Source organism: Periophthalmus magnuspinnatus, chromosome 20 (assembly GCF_009829125.3).
Source record: "Periophthalmus magnuspinnatus isolate fPerMag1 chromosome 20, fPerMag1.2.pri, whole genome shotgun sequence".
NCBI lineage: Eukaryota > Metazoa > Chordata > Actinopteri > Gobiiformes > Gobiidae > Periophthalmus > Periophthalmus magnuspinnatus.
This window is the reverse complement of record NC_047145.1, coordinates 13,326,734-13,342,703: the sequence shown is the minus strand read 5'-3', so window position 1 is coordinate 13,342,703 and position 15,970 is coordinate 13,326,734. Positions and strand designations below refer to the sequence as shown.

The following is a 15,970-nucleotide window of genomic DNA, read 5'->3' as shown; positions in this document are numbered from 1 at the left end:
ACAGAGAAGCAGAGAGATGGCCTTGTTCCTGCTGGTGGTCCTGAGCATTCAAGCCCTGGTTCTGTCCACTCAGGGGCAGGAGGCTTTCAACAACCTGTCTGAAGACTTTAAGAAAGGAGTCAACCTCGCCTTGGAAAAGCTCAGCACTCACGCCGGAGTCCAACACCATTTTCTATTCTTTAGGAGCATCACACAATCAGATATAAATGTAAGTACAATCATTTATGTAGAATTTCTGTTTTGAGCAGTATGTGCCATTTTAACATGAGAATTTCATAATTTTGTTTTGATTATAGCCTGGTTTTGATGTGAGATATATTTATCATCATTTCCTTCTAAAACCAACCCACTGTCCTAAAGGTACAACTGAATCTACAGGTTGCCATTTCAGAAACGACAGAGTAAGCATATTTTTGTATTTTTGTACAAGTTTGGAGCTCCTCTCATGACACAGTGTTATGGTATGCAGGTCTGTTCTGACTTGTCCATGGCCTTTATGTTTGTGCAATCATGCAGCCACCCATTGACTGTGCAGTGTGCTACAAAACCTTTGGAGGGAACATTGAAGTGGAGCCTAGGCCCTATGTCCACTGTATCCACAAGCCCAGTCTAACTGAGGTCGGTGCATTTATTCAAAGTTAAATATTACAAGTGAATTATTGAAGTAAACATATTCACAAATGTAATCTTTAAATGTTTAGCCTTAATTGTATAAATTTTGTTGACTGCAATGTTTTAAAATGCAAATAAGGTTCTCTAGGCAAAACCTAAAATCAAAATCTCAATATATATGCTTAATACTTCTTGGTCTTATACACTACATAATTTTTATTTTATTTATGTATTTATTTTGTTATAACATTTGGTGTCATTTGAGTTATTTTGCATGTGAGGAATTTACTAGGTCTACAAAATATTTCTAAAATATCAAATCTTTTACTATTTTTTTTTTTTAATTTAACTGGCAAAAATAACCACAGCTTGATATAAATCTTACAGTTTCTTACTCTTCGTCTTGCAGGAAATGAAGACCTTACGAATCAAGCAGTGCAACATTATTGGTTACGGCAGTGGAACCCCAACTCTTCTGGCATCAAGAGGAGATTAGAAACAGTTCATTAAGCTCTTGTTATTGACTGCACCTTACAAACCTTTATAAGATTTCACAAACATTTAGACTATATGTTACATCTTTTGCATGTGTTTAATGTACAATGTAAAATAATTTACTAAACAGTAGAACAACATGTATTTTTATTTAGCAGTATTGGAAAAACACTTCTAATAATTCAATTTCAGTTTGGATTCATGTACGAACAGGGGGATATTTTAGAATACTGGAACCATCCCAGCTGTTACGTGAAATTATTGTGGAAAATGTAAGAATATGACCACAATAGGCTTTGTCATTGTAATACATGCTTTATATTCATACATTAAAATTGTAATAGAAAGTAAATTTAAACGTTATCTTTCCTAATTTCATTGTACAAAAATTTACCACCAGATTCAACAAAAATGTATGTGCCAATGTATGTATGGGTGTGTGTGTATGGGTGTGTGTGTGTATTTTTTTATTTATTTTTTTATGTTTTGTTTTATTTATTTATTATTTGTATTTATGTTTTTTCTTTTTTTTAATAACCCATTATTTTAGCTTGTCCTTGCTGGAGAAGTAGGTTTATGTGACTCACTTGTGAAAATGCGTCCTGGTTTGGGGTAAGCTGTTGAATTCTGCTCACAGTAAGTATCAAATGGACTCAAAAACAGACTTGTTTCCCCTAAACACTACGTTTCTTCTAAACACGTCTTTCCGTAACCCCTCTTTTGTCCTCTCAGTAACACGTGACCAACAACGCCAAGTTTATTATCCAAAAACTGCGGCAGTCGTGACCCACTTTTGTCCCTAAATCGCCCGTTAACCCTTAAATAACAGCTGATATTTGGACCAATCACGAGGCCCCAATTCTTCTTTTACTTTTACAATTACAAATCACTCGTGTTAAGACATGCGTAAACTACTCATCGGCATTTACTGGAAGAGCACTGCGTAAACACGCGCACAGCAGCGGGCCCGATTCAGCACCATCCATCCCCATAATAGGACTTGTTTTGGCTGAGGGCCAGTATCGATCCACGCTGTGAGGAGGGAGTTTTTTAGTGTTTTCTTGTAGTCTGGCTGTATAATTTGGTAGCAGTGAGAAAGAAGATGGCCGCAGGATTATCGCTGTTGCTATTTTACGCGCTGCTGTGCGTCGCAGGAGCCCAGGACAACTATAATGAACTCTCCGTGGGCTACAAGAACGGAGTGGCGCTGGCCCTGGAGCAGCTCAGCTCCCATGCCGCCGTGCACCACCATTTTCGCTTTCTGAGGACTATGGACAAAGCTGAGATAGATGTAGGTATACAGTTTTTTTTAGGGTATTTAGGTTCATGTTCAAAAGTTATTTATGCTGTTTTTCTTATCAATAGTGTCTTATACATGCTTGTGTGAATTATTGTATACTTTTGTGCATCTTTTGGGTAATATTTTGAACTTAGGTCTCTATGAGTCTACCACCTCATGAAAAGATGTTATTTGTGAAAAACCAAAGATTGTGTCAGTGCCAATGGCAATTCAAAACTGACTTGAGTTGGCTCATATCCAAATCAAGTTTGACTTTGATCCCAGTCTTCTGCTCTGTAACTAACAACATGTCTGTCTTCTCAGGCTGGATTTGGGGTAAAATACTTGTTCCACCATTTCTACGTGAAGCCAACCAGATGTGCCAAAGGAACCATGGACTACAGCCCTGAGAGATGTCCCTTCAGGAATGACAGAGTGAGATTGATATATTTGTATACTGTGCACTAGTTACACAATTAAGCCTTAAATATTTTAGTTAATTATACTCAAATATTATAACTTGGACTATTGCTCTTAAATAAATCAAACCCACCTCAATAAATGGTGGTATGAATTTATGCCTATATATATATATATATATATATATATATATATATATATATATATATATATATATATATATATATATATATATTTTATATATATATATTTTATATATAATATATATATAATATATATATATATATATATATATATATATATATATATATATATATATATATATATATATATTTTTTTTTTTTTTTTTATTTATTTATTTTTTTTTTATCAGCAATCATTTTATCATGGGAAATCCTTGGCTCATTCCCAACCATTCCAAACTATTTTACAAGTAAAATGTTTTACCTTTTTCTGCCCACAGCCTCTGATGGACTGTGCTGTTTGCTACAAAACAGCATCAGACCAAATAGAGCAGGAGCCCAAACCATATGTGCACTGTATGCAGAAGCCAAGACTCACTGAGGTAAGTGCATGCATCCTCACAAATGTGTTTGTGTTTTGTACCAACCACAGAGATAGCCTGGTCACATCAAGACACAACCAAGACATTACAAACACATCTATTTAAGTTTAATATTTTCAATTTTAGTCCTGAAAGTTTAGTCATGCATTTTATAACTACTTTAGTCTAGATTAGTCTTGGTCTAGCCCGAGTTGAAATTTGAAAAGCTAAATATCTCATTAGTTGGTATTTGCATGAAAATATACTGTTATCCAATCACAAAGCTGCAAGAAGTACTGAGAAACATAGCATTGCATTTCCATCAATTCTACAGCATTATTGGTTGTAGTCTCACACTATTTTTTCTTGATTCAGGCAATGATGACTGCCAGGACTGAGCACTGCAAAAAGATGGTCTACCACAGCGGAGCCCCCACTCTTCTGTCTGTGTCCACTGGTTAAAAGAACAAACATTTAACAACATTTCAAGCCTCTACTTTGTCTAATATCTGTTCTTCTCATGCTTATAACAAAACCTGTCTATTTTTATCACATAAATTCAGAGATATCAGTTAATCTGTAGCCATATGTTGATATAATAACAAGCTATTTGCTAACAATATTACGCCATTTTCCTATTGCTCAATAAAGTTTGTCTAATACATCTGTGCTTCCAGTCTTCCTCCTGACATAACACTGCTCAATTATCCAGGCTTGGCAAAAGCAGAATAATCTAGTAATTAAAGTTGCATTATGTAAGTTTTCTGGTAGAGAGTCCACCGTCTCCCTGGAGATGTTATTTCTTTGCCTGGAGTATTGTAGAGTGGCATTTTTAATAAAACATGCATTCTTTTTTTTGGTAATTTTTTTATTTTTCAAAAGGCTAAAGATATCACTATAGTCCTTACAGGAATTATTCTCATTTGCTTACACAGTGAAATATTAAGTGAAGTCAGATCTTATGGATTTAACATACTCAGTTCATTTTGTCCTTGCTTCATAGATTTGTCAATCTACTTATCTATTGTTGGAGTAATCTAGAGACCAAAACATAATTTATTTGGTTTCATATCTGACCAATATAATATATATTTATAATAATACAGTCCCAAAAAATATGGACATAGTTACCCCCAGATGAAGTCTTCAACATGAATCTCCACAGCCTTGGTGTCTTTTTGAATGGGTGTAATTAAAAAAAACAAAAAACAAACCCTCATTATATTCTTCCAACCAAACTCTCACCATGTATTAGATCCTGTTGTGTTCCATTGTACATGACTTTCACTTGAAATATGAAAATTGCCCTCCATTTCTCACCTTCTCTTGATGTATTCTGTGCTGACCTCTTTACATTGCTGAATTGATTTAAACAATTCATACAATCTGGACATATTATTTTGAGAAATTGATGTAATTAGTGTTAATAATGTCTGCCCAATTCATTGTTTTCCATATACTTTTAATGTTTTGATCTATAGAAAGTATCTATAGAAATCCTCTTTCCCCAGTTCATATTTTTCTATTAATTTTTCAAAACTCAAGTATGCCCCCTTGTGGATAAGAGTAAAATGAAGTTAGGCCTTTAGAGACCTATGTTTTTACACCCAATTACTGCTTTTAAAGCATCTGTCGGTTAATGTTCTGTTGCATGAAGAACAGACACAGAGACACAGGGATCGTTCTGTAGGTCTTTATTGTCGGTTACAGCCATAGTGTCGAGTTAAAGGCAGCATCCAGCAAAATTTAAAACAGTCTGAAGGAGGGTCAAGTGAGTAGTGCCTAAAGCAGTGTCTGAAGCAGTCTAAACAACATGAGATTGCACCAATGTTTTATATCCCTCTCAGAGTGGGGGTTACACATTCTGCAGATAAGAAATTTAAAGCAAAGTCCAACAATATGTGATTGCATCAGTGTTCTATAACCCTCCCAGACTGGGGGTCACACATTCCTGAAATGAAAGGGGCTACAGATAAGAAATGTGGCCTTAACCAAAATGACCAGAACACAGTTGTTATCTTCCCTTAAGCAGTGTATTATGTTGTACATATACATTGTCTATTGTCCATACATCTTATGATATTACTGGTGTGACCTCGCAAAACACGCATTCTTACTGGTAGTCTGGTTTCCGCTCTCCATAGATCTGACATGTAAGTTGGCCTGGTCCCCATAGATATGTTTAATGCCATACTGCAGTACATGCCAGGCAAAACTTTGATGAATAACAATTAAAATTATGTTGTTGTGTTTTTTGTTTTGTTTTTTACACAGCTAAATGAATACATCTATACATGTAGTTGGTACTTGATACTATACAAAAAAGAGGAGAAAAAAATTTAAGAACTGTTGCTAATGTCGAGTTCATTAACAATGACTCGGTCAGGCTGCAGAAAAGGGAGTGTAGGAGGGTTGAGTGGGAATGGTGCAAGTCAAAGCTCCAGGTCAATTTGAAAACACAAATAACAACCCTGCAGCCACCTAGACACTTAGACACATAACTGACAAACCTGTCCAAGAGATCATCACCAGTCTGAGTTCATCTACATGCTGTCTCGATGTGTTACCCACTAGATTTCTAAAGTCTGTGCTCAACAGTTGCTTGCATAGTTAACATGGCACTTCAATCTGAAGCATTGCCAAGAGCTTTGAAAATAGAGATTATCAATCCTCTTCTAAAGGAGAGCAATCTTGATGCCACAGTATTACCAATTACCAACCCATCTCAAATCTGCCATTTTTAGTCAGAGTCCTTGAAAAAGTTGTTAATTTGAAGAATGTTAATAAGCTGTTTCTAAACAACTCCTTCGATGTTTTCTAGTCAGGTTTTAGACCCCACCACAGCACTGAGACTCCTCTTATCAAGGTGACTAATGACATCCGCCTGAACACTGTTGCAGGCAAAAGTCTCTTGATCCTGTAAGATCTGAATACTGCTTTTGACACTGTCGATCGTGGGATCCTTTTAACTGAGACCAGAGGACTGGATGGGCATCTCTGGTACAGCACTAAACTGGTTCAAGCTCTATCTAGAAGACACGGAGTAGTTTGTTGAAATTGGAAACTGTGTCTCAGATAAAATGTCCCTGACCTGTGAAGTGTCCCAAGAGTTAAGCCAGGGACCCCTCTAGTTCAGTCTCTGCATGATACTGTTTAGGCCAGTTAATGCCATGCAATAATGTGTCCTGCCACAACTTTACAGATGAGCAAATGACACTCAGATTTATGTCTCACTGGCAGCAGGTGAATATGGACCAGTGGATTCAGTCTGCCCCTGCATCCAACAGATCAGTGTGTGGATGCAAAACAACTTTCTCTAGCTAAATTCAGACAAGACTGAAGTCATACAGAAACTGACACTTGTTAATGTGTTAAGACAGCTGCAGTACATCCAGAATACTGCTGCTCATGTCCTGACTAGAAACGGGAAGTACGAGCACATAAGTCCTGTGCTCATGTCTCTGCACTTGCTTCATGTGGCTCAGAGAATAGACTTAAAAGCAGCTCTGCTTGTGTATAAGTCTCTCCATGGACCAAAGTACATCTCTGACATGTTAGTGCCATATGAACCATCTCACACTCTGAGGACTTCAGGGACTGGCCTCCTGCTGGTGCCCAGAGTCAGGACTAAACATGGGGAATCAACGTTTCAGTTTTATACAGATAAAACCTGGAACAGTCTTCCTGAAGATGTGAGACAGTCCTCTACTGACTGACTGAAAGATTTTGTTTTTATTCTGCTCTCTTCTCTTTTACTTTGTTTGTGTTGTGATTTTAACTTCTTTCTGATTATGTAGAGCACCTTGAATGTCTTTTTGTATGAATTGTGCTATACAAATAGACTTGCCCTCCCATAAATTTGGACCTGGTTGATATGCTACACCTAAGGGAGAGAGAAATGGTTCAATGACACATGGGTAACCAATCAAAAGTTCCAATGTAATGTAGTAACTAAATAATATTACTTTTCACGTATGTCTAATAAGGATGTTGTGGTACCATAATTTAAACACTAGATGTCAGAAAAGCTTTGCGTAAAAGGGCAAACGTCCTGGCGCTTGCAGGCCACTTAATCCTGACAGAGTACCGTACTGTTGGTAAATTTCAGCCTACTGTATGTTGACATTGCTAGAATATTGTCCAAGGATATCGAAAACTGCAGGTCAGACTTGTGAGTAGCTTTTCTTTAGGCTGAGAGGAGTCGTATTATTAATGTTGTTATTAATTAGTCTAATATTGTTGGCAAATTATAGGCCATTATGTTAGCTTCTAAATACAATTAAACAAAAAAATAATAATCTTACAGTGAACAATCACAACTCAAGGATAAGCCTATGTGTGCTCTTATGACCTATAACGAGCCGTTTTGGTGTTTGGATACCGCTTCTACAGCAGCATATGATTTTAACTCTGCACATTTAGTGTGAACATTACGGAACAGGCTTCATCCCTGCGCGGCGTGTCTGGCAGGAGCTCACAGCCCAACGACACTGAGATGACGCGTGTGGGAGACGGTCGACAAATCAACTCCGCCGCATGAAAGCGAGCGTGTGAGGGGCGTGCACTGAGATCCTATGACCGGGAACAGAACTGTTGTTTCCGTGTCGCTGCATATCCACTAGGCTCTTCCAGCAGAATGTTTTGATCGCCAACGCTTTGGCTGTGTGGATGAGTGAGTGACTGGTGGCTTGACGGCGCAGAAAACCGCTCTATTGCGCTGCTCCTCCACCGGAACAACCAAACGCACGGAAGCCGTGGGAATTGGAGGATACAGAGGCTATACCAGCAGCACACTGCTAAAACCTGGACACATACGGCCTTAAGATGACTATGTCGGTCCCGGAGAGAAAATCAGGCTCTGAGGGGAAGGAGGAGGAGAGCGAGGATGAGAGTGAGATCCTGGAGGAGAGCCCGTGTGGCCGCTGGCAGAAGCGCAAAGAGCAGGTTGGTTGATCATGTTGTTGCCTCCGTGTCCATTTGCACGTCTCTCTTTTCCTTTTCAAACATCCCCCCTTTAACATGTGCTGAAGTGCTGACTCTTTTTTTCTTGTTATGCAATGAGCGAATGAGGCGAGGTGTTCTCACCCCTCAGTTTTGCACCATCCCGCCTGGGGCATTCACTCCATGATCTGCTTAGCCCACATCAGGTCTATTTCAGTGACGACGCGAACAGTCCGCCTCTTCCCTGAGAAACTGTCTTTCAGATGATTTTATTGAACAAATTCCGTCTCAGATTGTAATTCACACCAATAAAACAGCCAGACACCACCCATTAATGAAGCTTTGGAGCTTTTATGGCTTTCCATCTCCAGTAGATATGGTCAGAGAGGGATGCTTTCAAGAGATGAGTCCAGTGTGATTGTAACAGAAAATGAGCTTGCAAAATGACCTTCTTTCTTTCAACTAAGATTAAATATAAACGCAAAACCTACCATCCTGAGGAAATAACAACAGAGGCAGTATTATGTTTGGTAGTTTACCTGGGCAACTGTATTTCAAGTTGCAGACTCAGATAAAAAAAACAAAAAACAAAACAGGATGCACTTAACTGCCCTATATCATAACTGTCAGGCCTATGCATTAGCAAATTGTGTATAGATATATGCCCCCCCTTCCCATACTTCCATGATATTGCACTTTCACAGTGTAGCCTACTACATGCATGGCCACAACAATAATGAAATAAAATAATTCATTGTGTCGCATTTCTGATGTTGCATGTGCCAATATGTTAACGCAAATAGCTGATATAGCGTACAGCTCCACATGTCTTGATTTTGGTTTTTACATTATTGCTTTGCCTTTTGTTTGCGCAACTAGTAGAGTTATTATTGGCTGGAAGTGACGTGTTGTGTAATGCTGGACCAGACGGGTGCAGTCTCTCCAATAGTCGCAGATAAGGTGCAGAGTATGAAGTTTACGGTTATCTCTGGGTCGCACACATGCTGCTGGTATTGACCTGGAGCACCTCCCACTCAACACTTCTTCCACTTAATAGATTGCATTGTCAAAGCCTGTATATGAAATTCCCATTCATTCCCACCAAGAACAGTGGCCATTCCAGTTTGTTTATCACACTGCTATAGAATTATTCAGGATTATACAGCCTTTTTCAGTACTGAGTTTGAATTGGATGTCCATTTAAGTTAAGCTGTCTTTTCATGTCTACCTTGTGCCACTTTAGTTAGATGCAGACTGAGAGTACAGACCCATCGAGTACATCACATTTGCTATAGTTTTTTAATGTAATAACCATATGTAGGCAGATGCATTCACTTGTATTATTTTGTTCCTGGATTTGATTCTGGTTTAGTCATGGCCCAGTTCAGGCTTTGTTCTGGGTTTAGTCCCACTTTTGGTATGTTGTGTTTGCTAGTGTGCTAACCATTTGCATTAGAAGGTGGAGTATTTTTAAAACCACATATTCCTTTTCCTAGCACATATCATTCAAATAAAACCAACAACAAAACAGATTAAAATGTGTCAATGAAAACTGTGAGTCACTTTTTTTTTTCAAGAAAGTTGTATGGATTGCAAAAGCTTTTACTTTAATTGATGACTCTTTCAATTACCTTTAAAGTACACCCCGCCAAAGACCCATAGTTGCTAATATATCGTTTACACAGTCTACCCTAAACATCTGTTTGAGAAAAATCATCTCCAGCTTTCACTCTGTCATATAAACATGCAGTAGTGTATCTTCCCAAAGCAGGTAAACAGCTATATTTACAGCCTTCATAACTGATTTGACCTAGATTAGACGATTGTGACCCCTTTGGCAGAACCTTACATACACTTTTAACACACAGAGCTCTTTTTCCAATAGAAAAGGTGTCAAAGAGTGTTAGACAGTGCTGCATTCAGAGCCTGTGTGCGACTGAGGCTATTGCACATGAATGAATGAATGCATCGCAAATAAGTCACTGGGCCAAAGTTGAATCATATCAGTTATAACCGTCCATCATTCAAATAAACTACATCATAATATTGTTGAAGCATGTGAGTAAATTTTTCATCTACCTAGCTTAGTGATCTGAAATAAAACCATGTAGGAGGTATTACATAAGTTGCTCATTTGCTTGAAGTGCTATTGCAGTAGTCTTTCCAGGAAAAGTTAGAGTAAGGAGAGGGCTCTCACAGAAGGTGGCTTGTTGTAATGCAATCCGGGAGCTTTTTCCGGCTAAGCGCGTAACCCAAAGTTGATTTACAAAGCAGTGATTTACATACGCGTCTAGTGGCACGTATGCTCAAATTGAGTCATGTACTGCACAATGTTTGGCAGACGTTGGTTAATTTGGGCGGAACGGAGGTGCATGAGAGAAGTGGTCAATATCTGAATCGCGCAGCCCAAAAATATTCTTAGTACTAATGCTGCTGCCACTACTATTACTACTGCCACCTTTACTATTAGGCCTACTATTACTACTATCACCTTTACTATTATGCCTACTATTGCTACTACTACCTTTACTCTTAGGCATACTAGTAGGTCTACTATTACTACAAATACCTTTACTGTTTGGTCTTCTGTTACTACTACTACCTTTACTTTTAGGCCTTATAGTAGGTCTACTAATTTTGCTACTCCTACTACTACTACTGCTACTACCTTTACTATTAGGTCTACTTTTACTACTACCTGTACTATTAGGCCTACTAGTAGGTCTACTAATTCTGCTACTACTACTACCTTTACTATTAGGTCTACTATTTCTACTACTACCTTTACTATTAAGCCTTCTATTGCTGCTGCTTCTGCTGCTGCTTCTGCTGCTGCTGCTGCTGCTTCTGCTGCTGCTGCTGCTGCTTCTGCTGCTGCTTCTGCTGCTGCTACCTTTACTGTTAGGCCTACTATTACTACTGCCCACTACTACCATTACTACTATTACCCTACTTTTTCTAGGGTTGCAGTTTCAGGAGTATGCTCCCACTGAGTCATATTACTTTGTACTGTAAATTACCATATTAGCATTACAAATTACTATTACTACATCATTGTATGCAGTTAAAAATAACCTACTGTTCCTCAATCAGTTTGCCATTTTTCCACATATTCCAACTTTTAAGTGCGAGTTACAACAGCAGTACACAGAGGAATTACTCAGACATCTTTCTACAATAGAGGCAAGCAGTTGTATTGATTTCACACTGATAAGAAATATCCCAAAAGAAAAGTATTTTATATAAGAAACTACACCATTATTGCATCTATCCACAAATTGTACATCTTTAAAGTAGTAATTTCCGCTTCCATCCCATTAAACTCTACGGTCCTTAAACGTTGTGATGGCATTTGATACTCCCTGCCCTGTCTTGATCCAGTGTCTTGACGTGATGCAGTGGGGCAGACCTCCCAAAGTGCACACCCAAACACAGCTCTCATTCTCCCCATAGCGCTTTGTAAAATCTGCCTTCTCTGTGCAGGCTGGCCCATCTGCTCAGTGACAGTTGTAACTAAGGCTTTGGTCACTGACATTGAGCTGCAGTGGCGTGTGCCTTCTGCATGCCCTTATCACCCAAAATGTTATGTCTAGTACTGCTGTAATATAGTAAAGATGGCATATATTGGTACTTCACAGATTAAAATGAAGTTCAAGTTAAATGTCATCCCAGTTTTAATTAATGCATGCAATAGTTGTATCCTTGGGCAAGACACTTTAGCTATTTATGAATGTGGCGTGTGAGTGTGAGATTGGTGGCTAAGTAGCTTACCTCCACCCAGTCTGGGGAGTGGATAAATAACTAAATGTAAAGTGGATATGAGCATAGACAAGTACTGTATAAGACCAATGCATTTGAACTATTATGATTAACATAAATCTCATTGTACAGTTATTACATTAAAGGGCCCATATTACTCTCTTCTCTGATCTATGTTATAATGTTGTTCCCTCATCACAAACAGACCTGGAGTTATGTTTTGTTTCATTCACACAAGTTTAGCACGCAAATCCTGCATGTTTAGGCTGAGTTCTTCTCTCAACCTGAAAATGCTCTGTTCCACCTTGTGAGGTCATGTGTTAATACAAGTAGTGCTCCATTGTGTTTTTAAAATCCACACACCTTCACTAGAATCATTTTTGATGATTTCACAATTGGAATTGCCCGTCTCTACTGAACTAAAGGTAAAATGTAGCTAAGTTGAAAACTACTGTTTCATGACATCACAAGGTGGAACAAATCATTTTGAACTTTGGCGATGTAGACAAATGTGTGAATGAAACAAAACACAACTCCAGGTATGTTTTGAGGAGATAACAGCACAATAACATGGCTCAATTCTAATCATTCTAAGCATCCATATGTATATAGGCCCTTAAACCCAAAAAGTTGCACTCTGAAGTTTGAACCAAGAGCATTACTAGGCGTTTCATCCGAAGTTCTCTGCATGAGCAACCTTTTATAAGTCCACATTTCCCCTGATGTCCTCTCACCATCTGCTCCTGCAATCTAAAATTCACTTTGTAACATTTAAAGTCCAGAATGATGCAGTTTTCTTTTCCAGGTCACAATCTTTTTATATCAGTGATGTATTTATAGTTATATAAATTTCATGCACAAGAGCTTTGCATTTACTAGTGTTTTTATAGATCAGCTCAAAAGCACTTATCTATGACGCATCAACTATTTCCATTGACTATAGCCTGTTAAAGCTGAATTATTCAGAATTTCTCATATACACGAGTACATTTAGTTTTGTATTGTAAAAGCGGAACCTGTGACCGCCAAATCCAGACCACTACATGCTGTCTTAATTAAATATTAAAACATTTTAGCAATCGTAAACATGTAAGAAAGGGCCTTGTGAATCACTATTACTATATATTTGGATTGAGAGCTGATTGGCTGTTCTTCAGTGGTCCACCCTGCTTCATTTTTCTGTCTAAAAACTGATATAAACCTATGCTATTGGCCCAATATTAACATTTGTGCATACTAAAGATATGTCAAATGATTTGTGAGAGCTAGGAACAAGTTTTATACACATTTATACTTTATACCTCAGTTTTAATGAATCAGGTAACTTAATCTGAATGTCTAAAAACAAGTCAGATATTTTTTTTACTTTGCTTTTATGATTGGACCTAACATTTCGCAATATAAGATCTTGTCACTGGATGATGCTCTGTAATAATTACTCCAGCACTGCAGGGTTATTCTATGTAGTTTTGACATATGCCTTAGTATGTGGCTTGATACCTCCAAGACTCGATCTCCCCAGGGCTTGAGGCTTAAGTGAGAACCCAGGACAGAGGACTCCGGGCTGGGATGCACCTGTTAGCTGTTGGCCCTCTGCCTGTCTGCTTACACCACACCTGTTCAGAGCAGGATTAAAGGCTATGTGGATTTGGATAAGAGCATATTTATCAACTATAATTCACTTGTAATATATGAGAAGTCTCGACCTGTCTGAGTGGATTATTGTGGCTTTTGTGAACTGTTATTGACTTTTGATTGACAGTTTGCTAAAATGTGGCAATGCGCTTGTAATTGTTGTTGTCGAATTGTGTCAAGACGTGTTCAGAGAGAATTGTTGACAGCTTTGTATAAACTACCAGTCACTCATTTGTTTTTCTGATTTATAGTTGTTTAATTTAATCCATTAAAGGTGCACTATGTATGGAGATTTTGCCTAGAATACAGTACGGCATTACACCACTGGGTCTAGATCCTCGTCAAATATATAGACATTTTTTAAACACAGCAAGGTAAGTTTATTTTTATTGCACAATTCATACACAAAGTAATTGAAAGTGCTTTACAGAATAAGAAAGACATTAAAATCACAATACAAACAAACCAAAACATAAATAATCATCATAAAACTAACATCAAAACAGAAGAATGTAGAATAAAAACCTTTCAGTCATATGCACAGCTAAACAGAGCCGTTTTGAGCCTGGATTTAAACATTGTTAAAGTAGAAGCCTGTCTTACTTCTTCAGGAAGACTTTTCCAGGTTTTAGTTGCATAAAACTGAAACGCTGATTCTCCATGTTTAGTCCTGACTCTGGACACCAGCAGGACGCCGGCCCCTGAAGTCTTCAAAGTGCGAGATGGTTCATATGGCACTAGTAATGGAAAAATGCCATTCTGTTCATAGCAAAAGAAAAGGTCTGAGGATAGAGGATGGGGAGACCTAAATCAAAACAAGGAACACAATAGCCAGTATGCTAATAAATGTGAGAGCACCCATTAGGGGCCTGAATGATTATGCAAAAATATGACTCAGGCACTTAGATCACACTTAGATAGATATAAGGCAGTGTCCAACAGCAATCTGACCACTGAAGAAGCTGCTTCGGTGAGGGGCAAAACGTCTTCACTCAAACCAAGTTGAAGTGTACCTGTGATGAAAATTACAGGCCTCTCTCATCTTTTTAAGTGGGAGGACTTACACAATTGGTGACTGACTAAATACCTTTTTTCCCCACTGCATATACTATACTTAATGTCTGCAGTGTGGGTGTGCCTTGGCATTGTCTTAAATTGTGCTGTAAGTGTTATTCTGGTTGAACTGGCCTGGCTGTGTGTATTAAATGACTTGTGATCTCATTGTGCGACATTGTGTGCTTAACATAGTGTCTGGCTCTGTCTTATTTGTATTCAAGAGTATTTTACTAACTATATTATGTCTGCCATTTAAGGGTGTGCCCTGGCATTGTCTTCAGCTAATTATCTCTGATTGTAAACAACACAATACAACATCTGCCCTACTTTTGTGCATTTGATGAGGTGTGAAAAAGTCATAAGTAAGATAATGAAACAATTGTAGATATAAGTGATATAAATGTGGCATATTTCCAGATTGCTGGCTATGTGTGGTTGGCAGAGTAGCAAAGTGCTCGCCTCATAATAGAACGTTGTGGGTTAAACTCTTTGGGGTACGTTTGCTTCAATTTTCCATCACCTCGTTAAACAACAGGCTAATATAAATGAAGCCACAATTTCCACCTGTGCACTGTATCTCCTTATCCCATCTTCTACACAACCTGTTTTATATTTACTATAGTTTATTTGATTCTGTTCACATGGAAATAGGTATATATAACTTTAGCTATTTTTTGCCACTTAGTGTGAATTTTATAAACATTTATTTTTTGCTCTTCGATATTATATTGTAATTTGTCAGCTGCTTTGTCCAGTTTCCTTGTAGATCAATTATGTTGGCGTAATAATATTAATTTGTATCACTGGGGACTTTATTGTGTTCACTAATGGCTCCTGACAAGTTTCTCCGACAGCACTGAAGGAATCAAGTTTCAAAAATTGAGAAAAATAACAGTAAAAACCTTGACACCACTGATTCCCATCCAGTAATCTGCACTTTTTAATTCATATTTCTACAAGTTTTGCACAATACTGTAAATGGCTATATAACCCATTAATGTGGCTTTTCATGAAGTTGAGTAAAATATGTCCTGCCCCTGTACAGATATTTTATTATATATAAAGGGAGCTGTTGGGGTAGAAATGAATTTGCTGTCTGCATCTAATTATAAAGCATTTTATCCTCTGAGAAGCAGGAAGTGCACTGTTAGCATGCTAGTTGCTGTTAGCATTAAATTCCACTCTGGTGTTATAATCTTATCAAGGTGGAAAATTAGGATGCTCATAAT

The 15,970-nt window shown here is 37.9% G+C and overlaps 2 protein-coding genes across 3 annotated transcripts in view; both read left to right on the top strand.

The window, feature by feature from the left end:
• Nucleotides 1-2,037: 2,037 nt before the first annotated feature.
• On the top strand, nucleotides 2,038-4,016 carry zgc:195173 (uncharacterized protein LOC792613 homolog). The gene is made up of 4 exons (XM_033985859.2): nucleotides 2,038-2,398; nucleotides 2,711-2,821; nucleotides 3,270-3,371; nucleotides 3,726-4,016. Exons 1-4 carry the CDS (start codon nucleotides 2,210-2,212, stop codon nucleotides 3,810-3,812), a joined length of 489 nt encoding a protein of 162 aa, XP_033841750.1. The 5' UTR covers nucleotides 2,038-2,209; the 3' UTR covers nucleotides 3,813-4,016.
• A 3,790-nt stretch (nucleotides 4,017-7,806) lies between these two features.
• Nucleotides 7,807-15,970, top strand: part of nrbp2b (nuclear receptor binding protein 2b) — a 37,858-nt gene continuing 29,694 nt past the window's right edge. The window contains exon 1 of one of the 2 annotated variants that reach the window (XM_033985858.2): nucleotides 7,807-8,294. In XM_033985858.2, coding sequence (XP_033841749.1) covers nucleotides 8,175-8,294 — 120 coding nt within the window. In that variant the 5' untranslated portion in view covers nucleotides 7,807-8,174. The remainder of the gene's footprint in view (nucleotides 8,295-15,970) is intronic. The other variant, XM_055230033.1, reaches the window with a different exon arrangement.

Excerpts from the sequence above, each read along its gene's own strand:
- zgc:195173 (XM_033985859.2), top strand. The coding sequence starts at position 2,210 with ATGGCCGCAGGATTATCGCTGTTGCTATTTTACGCGCTGCTGTGCGTC. Across the intron at positions 2,822-3,269 it reads GTCCCTTCAGGAATGACAGA|CCTCTGATGGACTGTGCTGT; the intron begins GTGAGATTGATA and ends TTCTGCCCACAG. Across the intron at positions 3,372-3,725 it reads AGAAGCCAAGACTCACTGAG|GCAATGATGACTGCCAGGAC; the intron begins GTAAGTGCATGC and ends TTCTTGATTCAG.